The 24,362-nt window shown below is 36.4% G+C and overlaps 1 protein-coding gene across 2 annotated transcripts in view; it reads left to right on the forward strand.

The window, feature by feature from the left end:
• The window catches only part of GLIS3 (GLIS family zinc finger 3), a 606,152-nt gene that overhangs the window by 4,267 nt on the left and 577,523 nt on the right, over nt 1-24,362 (forward strand). Inside the window, exon 2 of one of the 2 annotated variants that reach the window (XM_069090791.1) lies at nt 21,869-22,341. In XM_069090791.1, the coding sequence (XP_068946892.1) occupies nt 21,966-22,341 (376 nt within the window). In that variant the 5' untranslated portion in view covers nt 21,869-21,965. Of the gene's footprint in view, nt 1-21,868; nt 22,342-24,362 lie in introns of those variants that run through there. The other variant, XM_069090792.1, reaches the window with a different exon arrangement.

Here is a 24,362-nt window from a genome sequence, read left to right on the forward strand (position 1 = left end):
GTTAGAATGTAATCCCCTTGAGGGCAAGGGTTTTGTTCAAATTTTTTTTTTATTCTATGTGTATTCCCAGTATTCAGCACTGTGCCAAATGCTTAACACATGCCCTTAGACTTGGTACCAGCAGGCTATCTATCTGTGGCTGTTACAGAGTTATTGAGGGCTGTCCATAGAGAGTTTGAGCAGCTGGGAGAACAGAAGTGCTCAAAGGAATACTAGTATCATTGTGGAAGTGATAGGTCACTTTAGAAAAAGTGTAAGTGAAGGTTTGATACCAGGTGCTATTTGTAAAGAAATAAATAATATTATAGGGCACCTAGGTGGTGCAGTGTATAGAGTACTGGGCTTGGAGTGAGACTTATCTTCCAGAGTTCAAATTTGGCCTCAGATATTTCTAGTTGTGTGACCCTGGGCAAGTCACTTAACTCTTTTTGCCTCAGTTTTCTCCTTTGTAAAATGAACTGGAGAAGGAAACAGCAAACCACTTTAGTATCTTTGCCAAGAAAATCCCAAATGGGGTCAAGAAGACTGGATATGACTGAACAACAATATCTCATAAGTAAATATATCAAATAAATATTATAAATAATATTTCATAAAATGAGATTTTAAAATTGTTTTGTAAACCTTAAGCACTATTTAAATGCTAATTATCAATACTATTATTTGAAGGACTAAGAACATTCCACAATAGTTTTAAAAAAACTTCTAAAGAGCACTGATTTTCACATATTCCTATAGACTTGTGCTGCTACTCTAGGCTAGTGATGAGATCAATTTTGAAAGGAGGGAGACATTTGGGGTTATTTTATAGTCTTTGTCATTTCTCTTCCCCCAGGTCTGACCTTAATAACTGAATATTAATTAATATTAATATAACCGTAACCCTTAATAAAAGGATTTGTTCTGTGAAGATTGAATTCAGTCAAATAGCAACACTTGAAGACCTAGAGGGCCACATGTGTCCTCAAGGCTGCAGGTTCTTCCCCTGTGCCTCAGGAGTTTATAAACCCCTGAGTATGAGGACTATTTGCTTTTTTTTTTTTATCTTTGACTTCCTAGCACCTAACACAGTTCTTTGTATACTATAGGTGCTTAATAGTTTAATTGTTTCTTGAATTGAATTGTGGCCATTTTAAACATGTCTTCCTTATTTTGTAGTTTCTTAATTTCTTGCCTCAGTCTGACTTGCTAGAAGCAGAAATTATGGGATAGAAAGTAGAAACAGAAAACTATTGTTTAATTGTTTTTCCCACATCGATTTGCTACTGGCTAATTAGGGGAAATATTTTCTCCACATATCTAAACTGGTAGAATTTCAGAAGACTATACTCCAAAAACATGAATGGTATTCATGTCTGGGGCATGTCAAGTTCCTGGGATATATTTTTGGAGAGAGATTTATTGATTATGAGAAATAAGAAAAACAGCTTTTTGATTGGTGGAATCCTCAGTGTCCTTGTGCAGGACATATTCACTCTAGACTAAATCAGGGTGTTAGGGCATGAGGCAGGCCCTGTGGAAAAATATCCAGCTGCTTTCTGTCCATGATATCCCTTTTCTAGCTTCAGATTAGAGTTTAGGAGTATTGATTCTTCCTTTTTGTTTACTGTTGTTGAGAGACTGTGTGGTATATTGGAAAGAACAAGGTATTTGAAGTTGTATACTCTAGGTTCAAATTGATCTGCTTTTTACTGCCTATGTCTCCCTTATAGACCTCAGATTCCTCACCTGTGAAATGTGGGGGCTGAGCTATCATCTCAGATTCCTTGTAATTCTGAATCCTATCAATTGAATTGGGGGAACCTCTTCTTTTCCTTGTTTTATTTCTTTTGTTTGATTTTCTTTGTTCTCTTTTTGCAGTTTTTGTTTGACATCCCATCAGTGTAGGTTCTACTCCTGCCATTAATATGGGTCACAACCCTTCATTTCTTGGGTCACTGTAGCTCTCAAATCACCACTTGGTGGCCAGCCTTCTGGTGGTATTCTTCTTCTCATTTAGCTAGACTGATTCTTGGATAGAAAACACACTCAATTGCCGGGCCAATTCTCAGAGTTTCACATCTTGGTAGCAACTACTAGAACTTCTTGTTTATTGGTTTAGTCTTTGAGATTTCAGCATCATGTCCAAGTCATCTTGAGCACTCAGAGTAGGACTTTGGTAGAAGAATAATACATAGCCCTAGAACTCCGATCACCTTTCTATCTCCTTTATTCTGTGATCTTGATTGTATATATAGGTTTTAACATCAAAGATCTATAGTTGGAAAGGACCTTAGAGGCCATATAGTTCAACACCTTTATATTACAGTTAAGGAAACTGAGGATATCCTGTTATGTCAATTGCTCAAGGTCACACAGGTAATAACTGTCAGAAGTAGGATTTGAACCTATGTCCTCTGACTCTAAATCTAACTTTCTTTCTACTTCATGCTACCTGTGTAAACTTGGACAGAAGTAGAGTTCTTCCTGCTGTACTAGAGGATTTCATTTTTATCTTTATATGCTCAGCACCTGAGGTGATACTTTGTGCATGGTAGGCACTTTATAAATATTTGTTGCAGTGAATTAGTTGACTAATCAACATTTCCCAGTTATATGAGAAAAAGATTTCTAAATACCAAATTTTCCAAGTTGATGGACCACTTCCTCCAAGAAAATTTAATGCAACAAAACCACAATACACTGGTGAACATCATCTTGAAGTTATTTAATCCACATTTGCTGAGTCTCTATTATATGAAGAGCAGTGTACTCGGTGCTATTATTATTCGGAGATTATCAAGGAACAGAAAACCATTCTCTGACGATGAGAAACTTATAGGCCATATAGCAAACTCAACTTTGCTTGGTAAGATTATGGAACATATTAAAGGTAAACCTAGTGAAAAGGAAGTGATGATCACTACATTGCTCTGTCATAATAGCTTATGCCAGATTAACCTAATTTCCTTTGTTGACAGGATTATTATACTATTAAAATCAGGACAAGGCTATAAATATAGTTTACCTCAATTTGTGCAAAGCAGTTGATAAATTTTCTCACGTATTCTTGTGGACAAAATTGGGGGGGGGAGGATATAGACTTCATGATAGTACAGATAGTTGAATTTGGAATTAGCTGTGATATTGCCAGTGGAGTAGCCCAACATTCTAGCTTTGGCTCTGTATTTTTTAATATATATTTTTTTATCTTTTATATATTTTTTATTTTTAATATATTTTTTATTTACCTTGTTAAATATGTCCTAGTACACTTAAAATTTTTAACATTCATTTTTCAAAATTTTAACTTCTAAATTCTCTCCTTCCCTCCGGCCCCTTCCCCACTCCTTGAGAAGACAAATGATATTATATAATTTATATGTGTGAAGTCATGTAAAACACATTTCCATATTAGTCATGTTGCAAAAGAAAACACACACACACAAACCCAAGAAAGATAAAGAAAGTGGAAAAAATATGCTTCAAACTATACTCAAAGTTCATCAGTTCTCTTTCTCTCTGGAGGTGGATACATTTTTCATCATGTGTCCTTTGGAGTTGTCTTGGTTGATTGTCTTGATCAGAATAGCTAAGTATTTCACAGTTGATCATCATTATGTTAATGCCATTACTGTGTGCAATGTTGTTCCAGTTCTATTCACTTCACTTTGCATCAGTCCATATAAGATTTTCCACTTCCCATCATTTCTTATAGCACAATAATATTCCAGCACAATCATATATCACCCTATGCTTAAATTTTTTTTTCTTCATCATATATACAGACATAGACACATGCTTATTGAATTTAAAGTTGATACAAAGCTAGGAGAGATAGCTAACAATTTGGGTGAGAGAATCAAGTTGTAAAAATATGACAGGCTAAATTTTGGGGCCAAATCTAACCAGATTAACTTTATTAAGGAAAACTTTAAAATTTATAATTAGTTGTAAAAACCAACCAGTACAAGATTAGGGATACCTGGCTAGATAGAAGTTTATCTGAAAAAGACCCAAGGGATCAAAGTAGACCACAATCTCAATATGACCTATAGTTGTATGACAGGCAAAAAAGCTAAGGTTGTCTTAAGCTGTAACCAAAGAGGAAGAGTGTTTAGGAGGAGGGCAGTGATGGTTCCATTCTTCTCTGCTTTGTTCTGACCATGTATGGTATATAGTTTCCTTTTCTTAATGCCACATCTAAAGACAGACTTTGATAAGCTTGAGGATATCCAAAGGAGGCCAAGCAGAACGATGATCATGCCATGTGAGGGCAAGATGGAGCTGCTTGGGAAGTGATAAGAGATTACTTAGGGGACACTTAATTTTTTAATTTGATTTAAATAGATTTAATTTGAAAGATTGCCACATGATAGCAGGGTAAAATTTGTTCTGTTTAGCTGTAAAGGGTTGAACTGGCAGGAAACGATTGAAATAAATGTCAACCCACAGTACTGTCAAATTGATATTTCTGAAACACAGATTCGACCCTGTTACTCCCCTGTTTAGGAAGCTTCAGTAGATCCCTATTTCCTCTAGGATAAAATACAGTTTTTTTCTGTCTGTCATTTAAAGCCATTTACAATCTGTTCCCAGGCAATCTTTCCAGACTGATGACACACTGCATCCCTCCATTTTCAGCTAAATTGGTCTTTGTGATGTTCTTCATAGAAGAACATATTCTGTCTCTTACCTCCTTGCCTTTGCACAGTTCCCCATGCTTGAAATGTTCTCCTTCCTCACCTCCAACTCTTTGAACCTTTAACTCTAACACTCAATTCAAGTGCCTCTTCCCTCTACCTCATTTAAAAATCTTTTCAGAATTTCTCTCATTATCGTTCTTCTACCTAGAATTCTATTTTGTGCATATGTTATTATATGGGCATGTTGTCTTCTGAAAATATAAATGTCTTGTAAAAATATAAACCTTTTGAGATTAAGGACTGTTTTGTTTTCATTTTTGTATTTGTAAACCTAGAGCCTAAAACAGTGCTTGGCACACAGTAGGCACTTAAAAATGCTTATTTACCTAAACTGATGGAAGGAAAAATTCCATAACTTTGCAAGAGTTTCTCAACAACCAGATCCATCTGAAAGTGGAGTAAGCTGCCTCAGGAGGTGGTTAGTTCCTCTACCGGAAGGTTTTTAAGCAATGATGGGAGGACCATTTGTGGAGACGCTTTAGGGTGAATTCCTGTTTGGGTGATGGTTCAATTTAATGGGCTCTCTGGTTTCTTCCATTTCTCATGTTTTGTGACTAGAGATTGAATACATAAAATGAAAAATATTAAGGAACTGAAAAAGTAACACAGAAAGTGCAAAAATAATCTGAATGAATGAAAAAAGAAACATTTATTAAAAGTGTGCAAAGCTTTATTCTAGGTGCTAAAGCCTAATTCTAATTACCTTTCAAGACTGAACTCAAGTTCTATTTTATCTATCAATATTCTCTGTCTACCCCAACTCACAAATGAATGAATAGGTAATTGAATTAATGAGTTGAATTCAGTATACTCTTCAATTAATAGTTGAATGAATGAATGGTCTCTGTATAAGTTCTGTCTCTTCTCCATTACCGTTATATTTACTGGTATTGAAATATTAGTATTTCAAAGATTTGTTGTTGTTTTGTATGATTTAAACTTTCCTCATTTATGCAGACCACAGTCCTTGGTGATTTAGAAAGTAGTTTTAGAGAGATATTATTACTGAAGAATTTGTCACCCAGAAGATAGAGTGCTGGGCCTGGAGTCAGAAATACTTTAGTTCAAACCTGAACTAAGACATTTACTAGCTTTGTGATCCTGGGCAAGTCACTTAACCTCTGCTTGTCATAATCTACTGGAGAAGGAAATGACAAACCTCTGTAATGTCTTTGCCAAGAAGACCTCATGGACAGTATGGTTAATGGGGTCATGAAGAGTCAGACATGACAGAATGACCAAACAACAACAAACCACCTCATACTGGATGGTGGACCTTTGGAAATTTATTTATGAGTAGATAGAAACAGACAAAGAGACCATCACTGGACTTATGACTGAAGCCTTTCCAGGTTGTTGAAAAGGAGAAAGGGGAAGGGAATTAGCATTTGTCTAGCACCTACTATGTGCCAGACATTGTCCTAAGTACTTTTTACCAATACAAACTCCTTTGATTTGGGAGTTTCCTACTATTGTGTACAATCTTTGAAATCCCAGTTTCCCCAACAGTATAATGAGGACACATTGGAAAAAGACTTCAGTGGTTACTCAACCAATCTTGGAGATCATTGACAGACATAAGAAAGAGAGTTGAGTGTGATTTTGCGTGATTTAAATGACTTGAGTTGGATTCTTGTGGTAACTTTCTAGGCGGCTGGTCATCATTTGTGTTCCAGGATCAAATGAGAATTGGAGAATTAGCAGATCTGAGTAATGTTATTTCTGTGAAAATTTCCATCTTGAGGAAAAACAAATGGACTTGAAAAGTGTGTGCAATAGAAGATATTCATTGTTAAATAAGAAAACAGATTCACAAATACAGAAAACAATTTTTAATACTATATATAAGCAACGCTTGGAAATACTGCACAGCGATATACATTGGAACAAAAGTGTAGTATGCATAGAACAAAAGTGTAGTACGCATAGAGGAATGGGGAGGGAGGGGCAGAGGATCATAGGAACTTAGAGACAGAAAGATCCTTCTGACACTTCTTTTTTACCAGTGAGGAAACTGAGGTCCAGAGAGCTCCATGTTCCTCTTTGGGCACAAAACTAGAAGTTCTGTGTGAGTAATGGCTGCCAGGGAGACTTTTGTTTGATTGATCTGTACAAGAAAGAACCTTATGGTATCATAATCAGGAATTAATAGTAGTAGTAATAATAATAATAATAATTAACAGCTAACATTTATATAACGCTTTAAGGCTGTGCTTTATAAACATCTCATTTTATCCTCACAACTACCTTGGGAAGAGATGCTATTATCATCCCCAGTTTAGAGATGAGGAAATTGAGGCAGACCCAGCAAAGGTCACACAGTTAATGAGTGTCTAAAGTTAGGTTTGAACTCAGGTCTTCCTGACGTCAAGTCCAGCCACTGGGTGAAGTTAATATTGTAATGTTTTCTTTGGGCAGATAGGGTCAGAGTATATGCAGAGTAAGACCAAGCCTTCCTCTTTAAAGAGTTTTATAAATTTTTCAATGCATCATTATTTCTGAGGTGTAAAAGTGGTATTTCTCTGTTATTTTAGGCATGTTAAATACCGCACACCACAACTAGAGGCCACAGATATGTAGGAATTCTTGTTATTCCTACGTGTGAAGGAATGGCTTAATATTTTCCCAGCCCTTCTCAGCATGACCAATAGATTCCAGCTCTGTCTGTGACTTGACTGAGAGTAGATGAGTCACCCGGAGATTTTTTTGAATAAATATGTTGTCATGTTGGTTAGGGACCTACTCATTGTTATGGAGTTTCATACCTTGGCAGTCATGTCAGCAAACAAAAACAGTCTTTGTTGTTCAGAGGCTCCAGGTTTAGAGAAGTCATTTGAAAAATGGGCAAATTGCTCACTTTGAAGCAATTCTTACACATCAGGATATAAATATTCATTTGCACTTAACACCGAACTGGAAAGTTTAGGCTGTGAGAGCAACACTTTAACATATTTATGTTTAAGGACTTGCTAAGTGGTTTGATGTAAAAAAAAAAATCTTACTGAAGTAGATCCACTTTCCCCCTTTTCTCTTGAAGTTGCTGCAATCTTAAGCCTTGCCAGCTGTCATTCATGTGGACTGATGCAATGATTTATACAGGACAAATAGGAAAGAATGCCCTTTTCATTTCATTTGCTGTATTTTATTACCTGCACACCTCCTGGAGCGAGCATGGTTAAGTTTAAAAAAAAGCCAAGCAAAAAAAAAAAAAACCCAAAACCCACCACCATCACCATCAACAAAATAGCCTTAAAACAAAATTACAGCCAGTTATTTTGAATATTTTTTTAAAGACAATTTATTTTTACAGTTCTTTCCAAAGAAGAAAACTGTCTTAAACAAGCTATTGACATGCAGAGTTGTTCACTCTTTGCCATTCAGGTAATGAATGCAGCAGTGACATCATTGGGAATGTGTTCATTTTTCCATTTCAAATTCCCTTTTTCAAACTCTAATGGGTAACTCATATTAAAAGCACTCTTTGAAAGACTTCAATCTTGAGACAGCTAAATGTATTAACCTCTTTTTCTTTCACTCTATGCTTGGTATCTTGCACAATTATTAATTCATATCATGTATTTACTGAATACTGAAGTCTTTGGCTGCAGGGTAAGAGAAAAGTTTTAAAAGCTACTGGTTTTCTTCGTGGTATCTTCCTGAAATGGAATATCTTCTGAACAATTTTTGGTGCTTTAGTTGATAGGATACACTCTGACATGGAGGCCAAGCTGAATATGGTGGTCTTGATCAATCTTTGAGAAAATGGATCATTTCATACCCCACTATATAGACCCAATTGTTTGAGATAGTAAGCATGAGTAGAGGTTAGCATGAGGATTCGTATGCATCAAAAATTCGGACATAACTTACACAATTTTATGTAAAGTGGGGCAAAAAAGGCTTCCCTCTGTCCCTTCTGTGCATTTTCCCTATAGCACCAGGTGCTAAAAACATCAGATGATTCTCTTGTAAGCACCTTCCAGGGATGGGCCAAGGAGGGTTCTAAATTCAGAGATTGTCATCCAGTAATGATAACTTACAGGTGCGTAGCACTTTACTTGTCACACACTGATTTTGTTTACATTGCACACATTGCATATACTTTATCATTACAACAACTCTGGAAGGTAGAAATTTTTATCCACTTTTGAGAGATGAGGAAACTGAGCCCCAGAGAGGACCTATCTCAGCTAATGAGTGGTGCAGTTGGGGTAAGAACCCATGCCTTCTAACTCTTCTTCCAGATTTCTTTCCATTGCATCCAGCTGTCTCTCACTACACTAAGCCCTCTCTGCATCCTGAAACATGGTTTTTATCCTAAATCTGTAAGTTAATCAATCCATAGGTCTTAACCAATACACATTTATTGAGCATCTACTTTGTACAAGGCCTGGTGGAGAATGAATTTGGTGGTGGGACTATGAATCATTTAGTTATTATTTTAGAGCTTAATAAAAAATAAATGACAATGTAAGACTAGGTGGTTCTTTCATCAAGCAAAACGTTGAAGGCTTGTTAGCATCCAGGATATTTCTCTATCAAAATATGAACAAGAAGTGAGCACAGAGCTCAGGCCACTCTTTGAGGGATCTAAACACATAATGCAATAGTCACAATAAATACTCTCAGAGGTAGAGCCTGGGTTCAAAAGAGGCAAAATCTGCTTTCTACTCATTGATCTTTTTGAAACAATTGATTTTTATCTTAAACTTACATCCGTGATTTCCAAGTTCCTTTTCCTGGTGAACTGCTGGGGTTATATCACAGGGTGATGATAAAGCAATGAGTAAGAGGAAATTAAACCAATGTCCTATATAACTGTTACAATCACATTAAGGGTATATACAAGGACCCCATAAGGAAAAGTGATATATGTTATGTGAATGCACTGAAGTAGGCAAAGTGAATTCTAGGAGAGTTTTAATTTTTTTTAAGACTGCCCCAAACCAGTATTTTCCAGGTTTTAAATATCATCATTTCACTTGTAGTTGGTTGGCATAGAGTGATCGAGTTATAGATGCTAACTCAGAGCCCCAAAAGGTAATGCCTCATTTTAAAGACATTTTATTTTTTAAGCATTAATTGGAATTTTCCAGCCAGAAGCATTAATTCCTCAAGTGTGTTGGTAATTTAGGTCTTTTTTTTCATGGTTTTCATTTTTTTTTTTTTAGGAAATTTATGTTGGTTAGCAAAATTTCTGTACCCACCATCCCTACTTTAAAACAAATAAAGAAAAATAACTTTCTTAGATCAAAAATACTAAAAAGTCACTGAGAAGATATGTAGAAATGTCTTTGTTTAAAACTTTCAGAAAAAAACACATTAAAGAGTCACACAATTCAGGAAACACCATTAATCTGAAGTCAAAATTAGAGACAGAATTAGCAGATGACCTCGAGAAAAGAGGCTTTTGAAAACATTTTCTTTAATGATTTCAATGTAAATGGCCACTACCAGGTAGCTCAATCCTTGAGTCCTCCAGTTTAGAGTTTGATTTTAGTTTTTCTTCCCACTTTTATTTTTTTCTTTAAGAAAAATTCAAAATGGAAGGATTTTTTTTTTGATGGAGGTTGGGATTTCTTTTTCCTTCCTTAAATTGGCCCCTGGGGATTTGGTTCCATAAATCAAAATCAAAGTTTCTAACTAGTAGACTTTCATAGAATTTTTGTGATGTGTTTTTTGAGTTGTCTCTGGGAGGAAATTAGAAAGTAAGAGGGGGAGGATTGTTAACATTTTGTTGTTCTTGGTGGAATGTTGTTTTAAAACATGCACAAAACATGAAGCCTCTTTCAATTTCACTGTAAGGGAGAAGAGGCTCTTTTGAGTAAATTCTACATATGTTATTCCTTTAGGGCCTGTGATGCAATGGGAAACACCCTGGATCTCGGATTCCAAGATGTAGGTTTTGAATCCTGCCTCTGTCCATTATTACTGGCCTCAGTTTCCTTTTCTCTAAATTCTGGGGGGTTGGACTTGAAAGGGGTTGGAACTCTCACGTACTTTTCATCTTTAAAACTGTGAGTCAGCAATCTCTTGAGATGAGTAAGAGGCTTTGGGAAAACTGGGAATATTTCAGTATTACTAGAATCTGTAGGAGTTGGACTATTGGAGTATGCAAGTGCATAAGTGCCTGCCCTGCTGAATAAAAACCTAAAGGACCAGCAAAATTAAATTAAACTTTGTAAAGAGGGACGTTATAATACATAGACCTGCAATACTGTCCAATATTCATTTAGAGAAAGAGCATTATGCTAGACCAATACATTATATCTCCCCTGTAATAACCTCCTGTTTCCACATGTTTGCACTTTCCTCTTGTTAAAATTACAGACAAGAATAGTTTTGATTTATTGGTGACATCTAATATAGCTGTGTTTATATTGTTGCCAATAAAATGACTTACATGATTGGTTTTTGTTTATACAATCTTTTCTGGGGAGTCAGTCACCTGTGTTAGGACAAGGTACATTCTGCTTTATTAAAATGAACCCTTGGGATCTAAGAACATTCAGCTCTATCTGTTCTTGATTGAATTGCAAAATATACTTCACCCTGCAGCCGGGCATGAGAATAAATTATATTGCCCATCAATAGGTTTTCTCATTTATATTCTCCTGGCTAAAAAATATTTAACAATGAAAACAATTAGGAAAAGATATCAGTCACATTAGTGACCAAAGTAGGAATACCCTAATTTTGAAAAGGTCATTTTCATGTTGTTTAAAAATTATTAACTAAAAAGCAAACTACATCTATATGTATGCACAAATACAAATATAAACAAGAGTCCACAAAGAATTCAGGATTCTATCTTAGGTAGTTTCCTCTTTTGCAGAGGGTCTGTATAACCATGAAGTCACAGGTATAGCCTTTTCTCCATTTTGACCTTTATATTGATGCTGAGTTGTCTATGCAGAGTAATAGCTACTCTGCAAAGACGTTTCAGCATGAGGAATGGAAAATGCAACAAAGACTAAATGTAGCCTAAGGAAATTAAATGATGTATGAAAATTAATAATTAACTGGCTCATCAAATGAATGATGACCCTAAATGGGTCTATTAATGTTATTTGCCAAGAAACAGCTTTTGACTTCAGGTGGACATGATGGGACCAAGGTTTTGGGGAATGATTTCTTGTGCCTGACTTAGCATTGTTTTGTTTTGTTTTTTTTAATTTTTTAAAAATTTACTTCAGTTAAATAGTAAGGAATGAATAGGGTTGAACACACAACAGGGAGTCAGCACCTTTGAGCTTTAATCTTAGCTCTTCCAGGAAATGCCTGAAGTTATCCAGTCTCTACACATTCCCGATTTCCTTGTGTGCTAAATGAGATTCTGTGGTTGAGAGCACTGGACCTGGAGGCAGAGGTCTGAGGTTGAGATTTGGTACCAAATCATAGGGCAAATGACTACTTCCACTCCTCTGGGTCTCAGCTTCCTTATATATAAAGTGAAATAATCTTTTTACAGCTAGAAATTTAAGGAAACATCTGTTTCCAGAATGTAGAAAATCCTCTTAAAAAGCAAATAATAATAATATGATTACTAGGGTCTGGTACTACTCTGCTTTATATAATAATTATTTATGCAAAGGGTATATCCAAAAGAAAAAGTCTCATGAAGGTTAATTCCTCCTAAATTACGTTAACAAGATTAATTACGTTAACAAGATAAGGATTTTGCTCTGTTAGTAAATGCTTCTCCCTATTAGGGTAAAAGAAGGCTAGCTAGCTAGCTCAGTGGATCTAATACTAGGTCTGGAGTCATAAAGACCCGAGTTCAAATTCAGCCTCAGACACTTACTAGCTGTTTGACTCTGGGCAAGTCACTAAACTTCTGTTTGCCTTAATTCCCCGGAGAAGGAAATGACAAACCATTCCAGTATCCTTATTAAGAAATTCCCTTGAACAGTATTGGCTTAATATTGTCCGTGGGGTCACAGAGTCAGACAGGACTGAACAACAACATACAGTGTAAAAAAACTCACTACCACTCACAGATGAAGTCACTGATGTCTCTTTGGCAAGTGTTAAGGTTCATTCAGGTCACTGTACTAAGCCCTGGGGATACAAAAAGAGAACCAAAAGACAGTGGCTGCCCTCACCATCTAATGGGAGACAACAAGCAAACAAATACAAAGCAAGCTATATACAAGCTAAATGACAAACAATTCTATGGGATTGGGAAAGGCTCCCTATCGAAGGAAGCTAGGGAGGTTAGTAGGCAGAGAAGAGGAGAGAGAGCATTCTGTGCATAGGGAACAGCAAGAGAAAATCTGGGAGCCTAGAGATGGAATGTCTTGTTCATGGAACAGCAAAGAGGCCAGTGGCACTGGACTAGAGAGGACGTGGCAGGGAGTAAGGTGTAAGGAAACTGCAAAGGGGCTATGAACATGAAATAGGATTTTATATGTGATCCTGGAGGTACTCTGGAGGCACTAGTGTTTATTAATTTGGGCAAGGGGAAGGGTACGACATGGTCAGGCCTACACTTAAGGAAAATCACTTTTGGTGGTTGAATGGAGGGTGGATTAGAGGGAGGAGAGATTTGAGGCAAACAGATCCACCAGCAGGCTATTGCAATAGTACATGAGTCAGATGCAGGGAAAAGGGAAGAAAATGTCTTTATATAGAAAGAAGGGGTTGATACTGAACTGCCCCCACCCACACCAGTTCTTCCCTATCCCCTTGTTTTTGAGGGAGGAACTCAAATATTTTCTCAAGGACTCCCTGGGGAAGGTGAGATTCATGATAGATAGGAGGAGCTTGTTGTCTCTCTAAGCAGCCCTGAGTGCTGCTTTGCATGTGAGCTTTTACATTTTCTTCAGAGACATGGGTCTGTAATATTCTAGTATCCCTAGGGAAAATGCTGGGTTGGGCAAAGAGACTGATTTGTGAGATGCCCCTCAAGATCAAACCTCAGAGGTCATAAACTCAAGATCATAAACTCAGAGGTATGGTTCTGAGCAAAAGATTACATTTATGTACTGGTGCTTCTCACTTATTTTTAAGTTTTCTGAGAGATGCAGCAAAGTAGTACAGTGTATAAAATATGGGAATTGGGGTCAGAAAGACCTAAGTCCAAAGACTACCTCAAATACTTATGAGTTGCACCTTCTTGAGCATGTCACTTTAACTTCTCTGTCTTAGTTTTCCCAGCTATAAGATGAGATAATAATAGCACCTATTCCCCAGGCTTGTTGTGAAGATGAAATTACATGTAAAGGATACTATATAAATGCTAGCTATTTATCTGTCTTGGTATGTACTTGGTGTCCAGCATTGATGCATTGTACATAAGAGACATTTAATAAATATTTGTTGAATTGAACTCAATACAATCAATAGCAGATGCTTCACTCATATAAACAAACACAGTAGTAGAAATAGCCATGAGGGCGAAGTTTAATCCCGGCTTTGCAACAAGTCAGCTATGTCACCTTGTACCCTTCATTTCTCTGGGCTTGAGATTTGTTTATCTGTAAAGTGAGGATGGTTAGACTAATAATCCTGAGGTTCTTTCCAGCTCTAACATTCTAGGATCCTCTACACTACTTAGAAAGAATTGGTGATAGTCTTTCAGACTAAGATATGTGTAAATTGGGAAGGGTTAATGGATTTAAGGTAAATGGATTAAGATAATTGTTAATAATAATAAATAAATAATATAAATAAATATTATTATAAATATTACAAATAAATATGTAAATAAATAATAATAAATAAATAAAAGTTAATGGACTTAAGGTAAAATGGATTAAGATAACAGAACCCCCAGAATGGTCTTTGCTATTGCCCCTAAACCCCTAACACCAACCAGAGAATCAGAAAAAAAAATCTCTCTGAATTGGATTTGTCAACCCTGTACCTTGATAAGTCATAACAAATCAACAGAATAACCCCTCTGCTACTGGTACATTTAAAAAGTGTAACAAGTAAATGAAAAGGATTGAGGACTTTAAATGCATGTATGAAAGCTTTCCCTTAGTTGAAAAACTTTCCTGGTTCTTTTCTTCTTTCTCTTCACGATGCTTTGAGTCAGCACTATCAATACAGAGGCACAAGATAGGGGTGTGAGAAAGAAAAGGGAGATTGAGTATATAACATCAGTGTCGATTTTAGTCACTTGTATATTTGGGACACACCTGTTTTCAATACTCTACTATTTCATGTGGTAACATTCCTCTTTCCAAAGACCCGAACAGAGTGAGAGTGAGTTGAACACTGTGTACGCTAAAATACTTTCTCCACCATTAGATTGTGAGCTCCTTTAGGCAAGGTCTCTCTTTTGCCTCTTTTAGTAACCCCAGTGCTTAGCACAGTGCCTGACCCCTAATAGGCACTTAATAAATGCAGGCTGACTGACTGAGTATTTTAATAGTATTTCCTGAATGATTGGATCAGTTCATAACTCCACCAGTAGTGGAATTAGTGTCCTGATTTTTTTGTCATTTTCTGTCATATGAGCTAATCTGATGGGTGTGGGGTGGTACCTCAGAGTTGATTTAATTTGTATTTCTTTAATCGATAGTGATTTAATGCATTTTTATATGACTATATATACCTTTGATTATTTTTTTTGAAAACCACCAAATTTTATCATTTATTAATTGGAGAATGATTTCTATTCTTATAAATTTGACTCAGTTTTCTATGTATTTGAGAAATGAAGCCCTTATCAAAGAAACTTGCTTTAATTTTTTTTCACAATTATGATTTACTGCATATTTTCCTCCATCCTATTTCTCCTTGTTTTTCCTTCTCTTTCTTTTCTTTCACCCTATCCAATATATCAATGTTTTGTGTCTGACTACTACCTTTCCCAGTCCATTCTCCCTTCCTGGCCTGTGCTCTGGTCTGTGAGTGACTGCAAGCATTCTTTTCCGCCCTAGAACTCTGACTAGGGCCCCCACTCCACTGAGGCCACAAGCTCTGCTGTGCTAGTGATCTTCCTTGCCCTAATTCTGGAACTGGATCTCTGTATGGGCAATGCATCAGAGTCCTGCACCTAGTACCAATGAAGGGACTTACTGTCTATTGGCTGAGAGCTCTGGAAGCAGCTACTGTAGATTCAGTTGCCTCCAAGGTCTGCTACTGGCTTGCTGAGACCCAGACTGCTGCTGGCTTTCATTGTTTGCACTGAACTGAGCTCCATTCTTACCCCTGGTGTGACAGACCTTTCCTGTCAACCATCTAAGTAGTCTTGTGCAGGAAAATTGTTTTTCCTTATCTTTTTGTGGGTTCTGCTGCTTCAGAATTTATTTTGAAGCATTTAAAAGTTGTTTGGAGGAGAATTTGGGGTGTTCAGTCTAGTCCCTCCCTTTTCTCCACCATCTTTCCAGGAAGTTTATTATTAAGAAAACCTCCTATAACATAATAACCATCCTAGAAGATTCCATCAGCCTTGATGCTCTACCTCTTCATCAATCTCTGTCCTTCTGATTGGAGAATTGAACCATGAAGTCTAAAACCTCCATTTAAGGAAGATGCTCACATCAGATGTCTCTTTTTTTACCTTGTCTGCACTATTGGACCATCTTGACATTTCTACTATGCTCTTGAGTTGGATGCCCTCCCCCACCCTTTCAGTCTTTCATGTTTTGTTTTCATGTAGTTGGATCATAAGCTCCTTAAGGTCAGGGACTATTTTCTTTTCTTTTTTTCTTTTTTGTATTTGTATCATCAGCAGTTAGCTCAATGCCTGGCACATAGTAAGTACTTAATAAACACGTATGGTTTAATTTAATTTGATAACCTTCAAGAGAAGTCCAGAGTGAATACTATGATAAATTTAAGGAAAGGGAGATCACTTTGGAGTAGGAGGTGAGGGTTGGGTTGGAGAGGTCAAGAAAAATATCATAAAGGAGATGGTACCTTGGTCCTTGAAGGAAGGGACAAACTTCAAGAACCAGAGGATGTAGGGATACATTCCAGGTATAGAGGTGGTGCAGGGTGGAGATAGAAGGTAATCAACCAGCATTTATTAAATGCTTATTATGTGCCAAGCATTTAGTTCACTAGTACTGAGGCTACAAAGATAAAAGTGAAACTTTGCCTGTCCTCAAGGAGCTAACATTCTATTGACTGAGACAACAACATGTACCTTTATAGGTATATACAAATATGTACAAAATGCATACAGAATAATCTTCTTGTGGGAAAATACACAGCTGGGGAAAGGGTCAAGGAAAATTTCTTGAAGAGGGTAGTGTTTGAACTGCGTGTTGGGAAAATAAAGATTCTAGGACAAGACAAAAGTGATGGGGGAGGCGAGAGTGAGTACAATTTAGATAGAACATTGTGTTAGTAGTATGAAATGAATCTTGAAAAGTAGATTGAATCTGAACTGTGGAAGGCTTTAAATTTCAGTTGATAGTTCTAGTATCATTTAGTTAGAAATGGGAAATTCACTGACATTCTTGAGAAGAAAAGGCATAGACTATCCTACATAATTATCCAACTCAATAAGTCAACAAGTTGTTGAGAAGAAAGATGCCTATGCAGTCATACTGGGTTACTATTATTTTGGAGCTGGTGTATATATTTAGACTGTACTAAAATGAGTTTTATATTATGGGGTCTGACACTGGAAAGTCTCTTCAGTGATAGTTATTGCAGAAAACTGGAATGTGAATATATTTAAATGTGGTTTCTTTTATCTCTAAGCTGGTCTTTTTTGGATCCCTTTAGTTGAAGAAACTACCCTTGGCTTTAACACTTCTTCCTTATGGTGGTAATAATTTTTCTTCCTGGCTATGTTCTTTAGGTATTGTATTTTAAATTATAATTTTATTTTTACTTTCACCCTTAAGCTATTAAACAATGAAGAGGCATGGTTTATAAAAAAAGATAACAAAACAAAAATCCCCCAACAAAATTAATATCTTGTCAAAGGCAGGCAGGTGCAACTGTCCAATGCTTAATTAAGCTCCCAGTTATTTAATTTTTCATTGCTTTCTATAACTTCTCCATCCTACTAACCTAACCTAATGGTTTGATAAGTAAACATGTTTTTGTTCAGATTTCCAATGGGAATTGTATGTGTTCTTGCTGCCAAAAATGACTCCCCTGTTTTAAAAACCTGGAAATGGACATAGTCTAAAAATTTACAGATACTTGTCACTTGGACCACATAGACTCAGTGACTCATGTTTCCAGTCCTGCTGGACAATTCCCCAGTTTAAACAAATTGCCAGTAAATCATATTTCTTTTGATTTTTTTTCTGGTACTGAGTAAGTCCTTTTCTTTGTAGAGTTCAAAGGGCTCTGCAAACATTATTTAATTAATATCTGAGAAATAAATAGCAAATGTTATCTGGTAAAACACCAGGAAACAAAATGTCTTGCTATAATCACCCAGTGAATCAATAGACTGACTGGGAAAAGAACCTAGTTTTCTTAAATATGAATACTAGGAATATTGCATTGAAGTCTTTCCAGTGCAAAGATGGGAAGATTATCTTGAACTATTATTTCTTTCTCATTTTTTATGCCTTAAATCAAGTGATTGGAATTTCTTTGATATATCTTTGGATACTTATTTTTAACTTGTATATTATGTAGTCCTAAAGATAAATTGTTGGAGGATTTTCTCCTGGAAATGGAGAGGGGCAAGGGAGCAGAAAGAAACCACTTAAATTTATATGGCTAAGGTGATTATAGATTTAGACCTAGAAAGGACTTTAGAGGTCCTTTATTTTTTATTTTATGATATATATATATTTATTTTATGATATATATTATTTCATGATATATATATATATATATATACATATGTATATAAAATAAGAGACTTTATTTTATGAGTGAGGAAACTGAGGCTCAGAGCTAGTTTAACTGATTTGCTAAAGATGAGAGAAGAAGTAAATGGCAGAGACAGGATTCAAATTCAACTTCTATGATTCTGAATCTTTCCATTGTAACACACTGATCAGCTGAACAGTCAAAGTAGTATAACATTGTGATGAGGTATGGCTATAATGTATTTATTAAAAGTATTATTGTGGAAGAACCTTGGACAGGACAGCATTATGTGTCCTATCCGGTGGTGTACTAGTAAACATTTCATAATAAACTCTCTGAAAAATACAGAAAACATTTTAACTTTATTCTATATTTTAAAAACATTTTTCCTATCATTTTTTAAAGTCTAGACAATTGACAAAAAAAGTCCTGATTTATACTTTGATGATGTCAGAGGTGTAAATGCTCACACTGAAAATTTTAACAATTGGCTCTCTCAGACCAGTTAGGGTTGGTTCCCATATACCCTTGAATAAGTGCAGATTATTTGAAAAATGTATATTCTTTACAAATTATAATTTTCTCATTATATCTCTCTAAATGAGCTTTTTTCTTGCTCTAGATTTTCTTTTTTTAATAGTATTTTATTTTTTCTAATTACATGTAAAGATGGTTTTCAACACTTATTTTTTCTAGGATTTTGAGTTCCAAATTTTTCTCTTCCCTCCTTCCTCCTCAAGACATCAAGCAATCTGATATAGGTTATATGTACAATCATGTTAAACATATTTCCACATTAGTCATGCTATGAAAGAAGAATCAGAACAAAAAAGAAAAACCATGAAAAAGAAAAAAAGGAGAAAATAGTATGCTTTGATCTGCATTCAGACTCCATAGTTCTTTCTCTTGTGTCTTTTAGAATGTTTTGGATCATTGTATTGCTGAGGGTGTTGCTGTCATCGTGCACAATGTTGTCCTGGTTTTGCTCACTTCACTCAACATCAGTTCATGAGTCTTTCCAGGTTTTTCTGAAATCTGTCTGCTTATCCTTTCTTATAGCACACTAGCATTCCATAACATTTATATACTGCAACTTGTTCAGTCATTCCCAAATTCATGGGAATCCTCTCAGTTTCTAATCTTTTGACAGCACAAAAAGAACTGCTGTGTAGATTTTTGTACATAAGGTCCTTTTTCTTTTGGGGGGAGCTCTTTGGGATAGAGACCTGGTGGTGGGGTTGATGGATCAAAGGGTATTGCCCTAGATTTTCTAAACAATCATAGAAAGAAGAGAGATTTTACTTGGAGGAGTGTGTGTGTGTGTGTGTGTGTGTGTGTGTGTGCATGTACACACATGGTGAGGAGTACAAAGGTTGCTAGCTCCACAATGAAATGATTTTGTGGTTAGGGGAAAAGGGATAAAGGTCACCCACTTTACTAGCTTCCTTTTAGTCTTGTTTCTGAGATAATTTCCATTAGTAGTGTCAAACTCAAAAAAACTACTAAACCATTCACAAGGAGTCCTGCTAGCTGCGTATTGACTTAGAAAACCATGAATTAGCATTATATATATTCTATTGAATGTTTATTTATTTTGTCAAATATTTCCTAACTATGAGATGAAATGCTCCTGGCACATTCTAGAGTGTTTCTGGCCTCTGCTTGTTTCATACCTCTGATTTACAGGGTCTCAGGTTAGACTGGGAGCACAATGGAAGTTGACAGGCATCTCCTCATCCATTACCCAGTTCCCCCTAGGTTCTTTATTGTTTTACTAAGTGGGAAATTGGGATGTAATGCATAGATACTAGCTGGCAAAAGATCATACTAAGGAATCTAGGTGGTATTCCAAGCATTAGGAATAAAAGACAAAAGCAGAATAGTCTCTATACAATGTATATAGAAGTCTCCAGGAATAGCAATAACACCAACAACTAGGGAAATCAAAAAAGACCTCTTGTTAAAAAGTGGCATTTGAGTAAAACTGAAAGATGTGAAAATGTCTGATCTGGGGAAGCCTGACATCTTTCTGGAATTTCTAGCCTTCCCAGCTCATTCTTCCCCCATTTACTTCTGAAGGGCACATCCAAATGGGAACTTTAACTATTTGGGAGCCATGGTGGAATTGTCAGTGTATGATTTCAGAACATGGCCATGATGACTCTGAGTACTTATTCCTCTTCGCTCTTTGGTGGAATGGGGCAGGAAACATTGCTTCTGTCCGTCTCTGGGCTTGATTTTTCTACATGTGGTGCCTGGTGTAGCACAGCATAGGAACAGTGGATTCAAGAATCAGAGAACCTGGGTTCAAGTCCCCGCTCTTCTTTCTGCCTACATGACCTTTCACACACCATTTACCTCATTCTAGGCCATGTGAGTTCCTCATTTGTAAAAGGTGATGTCAGACTATCATCAAGTTCCCTTCTAGCTGTCTTTGGCAATTCCACGCTGGAAAGATCTAACTTAGAGCTTTAGATTTGCTTTCTCTTTTGCTTATATTCCATTTTTATGCCTCTTCTCTCCTTCCTTCCCCTCCAGGGTTTAAAAAAATAAAATTGTTTGTGATATTGTAGCTTAGACTTATTTCTATGCTCATGGGCAATATGATGTTATTACTCTAACATTGCTGGAATTACTTGCCAGCTTTCTGCCTATCTTCCCAGCAGCTATTATCCTAAACTTAATAGAAGCCAGGACATGTTATGGCTCACTTTTCATTATGTGCCATGTAAGGGTACCATCTGAGTAAGAATACATATTGAATCCCAACCTTAGGAACCAGTTTCCTGGAGGGATAAGGGGGAACACAGCAGATTTATTATAAGGAGAAAGCATGAGTACTTGCTCATAGACAATGTCTAACTTTTTTTTTAGCTATTTCAGAGACTTGCAGTTTCTTGGCTTCTTTTTTTCCCTAAATTAAATTAGTTTTTTAGTTGATGAGAATGTTTTTTTTCTTCCCTTCACCACCTTTATTGAGGCAAAAACAACATCATGAAAACCCTTGTGACAAAAATTCCTAGTCAAGCCAAACAAATTCTGCTTGTCCATGACTAAAATATGTCTCATTATACACCCTGAGTCCATTTCCTCCCTGTTAAGAGGTGAGTAGCGTTCTTTATCATCTGTCCTAATCATTGCATTGATGAGTTTTCAAGTCTTTCAAAGTCTTAGTTTCTTGAATTAAAGGAGCCACTAGGAACTTCTTAAGTAACAATTTCATAGCTCACAAAGATGGAGTTGCTGTGTTTTTTCTATGCTAGAAATCTACAATTGTCAAAATGAACTATTTCCTAGGAAAAGAGATAATTTGTTTAGTACAATTGTGACATAAGTATCCCTATCTAAAAACCTTTATATGGACACTATGGATATGGACTATTCCAGGGGAGTATTTTCATTCTTGATTAAAAAAATCCTATGTTTGCTTTTTAAAACAGGCATAAATCCTACACCATGGGTAATTTACTGGACCTGGCCTGAAAGAAGTCACCAATACCACTGGATTTATTGACCCCTAGCCACTGGCTTTTCACAATGAATGGGAGGTCATGCAGCATGAATCTGCATCGTACAGCAGGCACTCCACAGGGGCCAGGGATGATCAGTGGCCAGCACATCCCTCCTGCCAGAGTTCCATCAGGGACATCTTGCCCATCATCAAGTGGCAGCACACCCAGCCCTGCTGTTGGAAGCCTCCAACTCAAGTTGCCCTCAGGAGGAGGGGTAGCTCCTCAGAGCAACTCAGCTGATAGCCCCATCCACCTTCCAGCACTGAGCCCCAGGAGACAAGTGGTTACCAATGGGAAACCTCTATTCCAGGTTCCCCAGGGGCCAGGGATGTCAATACCACATTCTTTGAAGCCAAAACAGCAAGACTTTGGAAACCCCTTTCCTACAAATCCAGGGAAAGGTAAGAGTATGTTTCCATATTTAAAATTTTTAAAATTGAAGTTACTTTTGTTTTCTAATCCAAATGATTCCCCTCTTTCCCCAAAGACCTTGGTAAAAACCGTAATACAACATGAGGGTCACAGATGACTTTCTGATAATGATATACAACTTGTTTCTTTGGTGTGTAAAATAGTGTGTGTGTGTGTGTGTGTGTGTGTGTGTGATGTATGGCTCAATACACAAATGGCAAAATTTGAATTTAGTTTGGCCCTGGATTGTGATGATTTTACCAGACAGCACCATCATTTCTGACTGCTGACTATTCATGTAGAAGTTGTACAAATAGTAGGAAAGAGTCATAGGATATTTGAGGTTAAGATAGGAAGATTAGGAACAAGGTAGGACAAGGGCATGGAGTGGTTTCAGCGGTTCTAGCATGACCCTGGCATATGGGATGAGTTTGGCAATGTTTATGCCTTTTGCTATCAGATATTTGAAGCCATGATAGATAATTGACTCTAGTGCTCACAAAAGTCAGTTGGGAGCTGGGGAATAAAGGGAGGAATACAATATAAAGAGAGAAATTCCATAGAGAGGAAGAAGAGAGGACCTAGTGAGTAACCAGTTGCTTAATTTAATTGCAGGCATTTTATTTGAGTAAAGTGGTGTTGTTATGTCAAAGTGATAGGAAAAACATTATTAAGAGTAGGGTTGCAGTTACAAGATGGTTGTTGACTTCAGAGAATTCAAATAAGAATCGTTTGAGCTAATATTTCAAGGAATAGCAAAAATATGGAACCATAAAACTTCATTAATTTGAAATCCATAGGGCTGGAAAATGCATTTCCAGTGAAACAGGTACGAATATCATTATTAAAGAATAATAGAACATATGATGAGAGGGAAGGAGAATGGGGATTGCTTTGAATTACACACAATTTTGATAAACTGATGTTGACTTAATAAGGTTTTATTGCATGAGGCATTGCTCATTGTTAATAGATAAAAACAGAACATGTCCTTTGCAAAATAAGTATCTTGTAATGAAAAAGCTCACAATTATATTTTCCTCAAGGTATTTGTAGCATTGTATTGTTTTAAATATTTATATAAAATGTACTTAAAGGAGCAAACTCAACATTGATTTACAAAGCACCCCCGCAAATAGCCACTCACTCCCTTAATTATGGGGAGTAATGATTGATATCATCAAGTAACAAATACATCTGACTACAGTTGTTTTAATATCCATATATTTCTCTGTGGAGGGCAGTCTTTTTTTTAAAGGAACCTCATGGGCTGATTCAAAAACAAAACAGAACAAAACAAACATTTCTGTGCAAGGCTGTGAGATCTGACCTTTCCCTGTTCAGTTTTAAGACAAGCAATCATGTTTGGTACTGACATTTGAAATAAGTGTAAGAACAGGTTTTCCAGGGACTGCTTCCTATTCGTATTGGTACCGTGACAGACTTGGCACATTGGCAGTTTAGGAAGTAAAGTCTGTTTAGCATAAAACGAAAATTTGAACTGTGAGGGGGCTGAGACCCAGTGAACTCTTTCTATAACGCTTGGCTAGTGAACTGCAGTCTGCAGTGTTAACTTTTGTATGAGGAGTGTTCATAAGAAGCATAGGGCCCAGTTTCAATGGTAATTCCAAAAGTGCATGCCCAATAAAAATGGACCATCTCATTTCACCCTTTCATTTTACAGAAAAGGAAACCAAGTCCCAGACAGGGTAAAATTTTGTCTAAAGTTACATAGCTAATTAGTGGTAGGGTTAGGATACATTTTTTTAAAAGGTGCAGGGCCATATCAGTGCCTTGTATATATGTAGTGTATATTCAATAAGTGTTCACTGATTTGAATTCATGATGAGTGGAATTTGTCCCATAGAAGGACCTTATATTCTTTGATAGTATATATGTAAACATATGGTTTGAAAGCTCATAAGAGATTCTCCAATGAGACATACTTAGAAAATATACATTTCATCATATATATATATATGTATATATATATATATATATATATATATAT

Source organism: Petaurus breviceps, unplaced genomic scaffold (genome assembly GCF_028583685.1).
Source record: "Petaurus breviceps papuanus isolate PSGF00001 unplaced genomic scaffold, PetGlider_PUasm1.0 187, whole genome shotgun sequence".
NCBI lineage: Eukaryota > Metazoa > Chordata > Mammalia > Diprotodontia > Petauridae > Petaurus > Petaurus breviceps.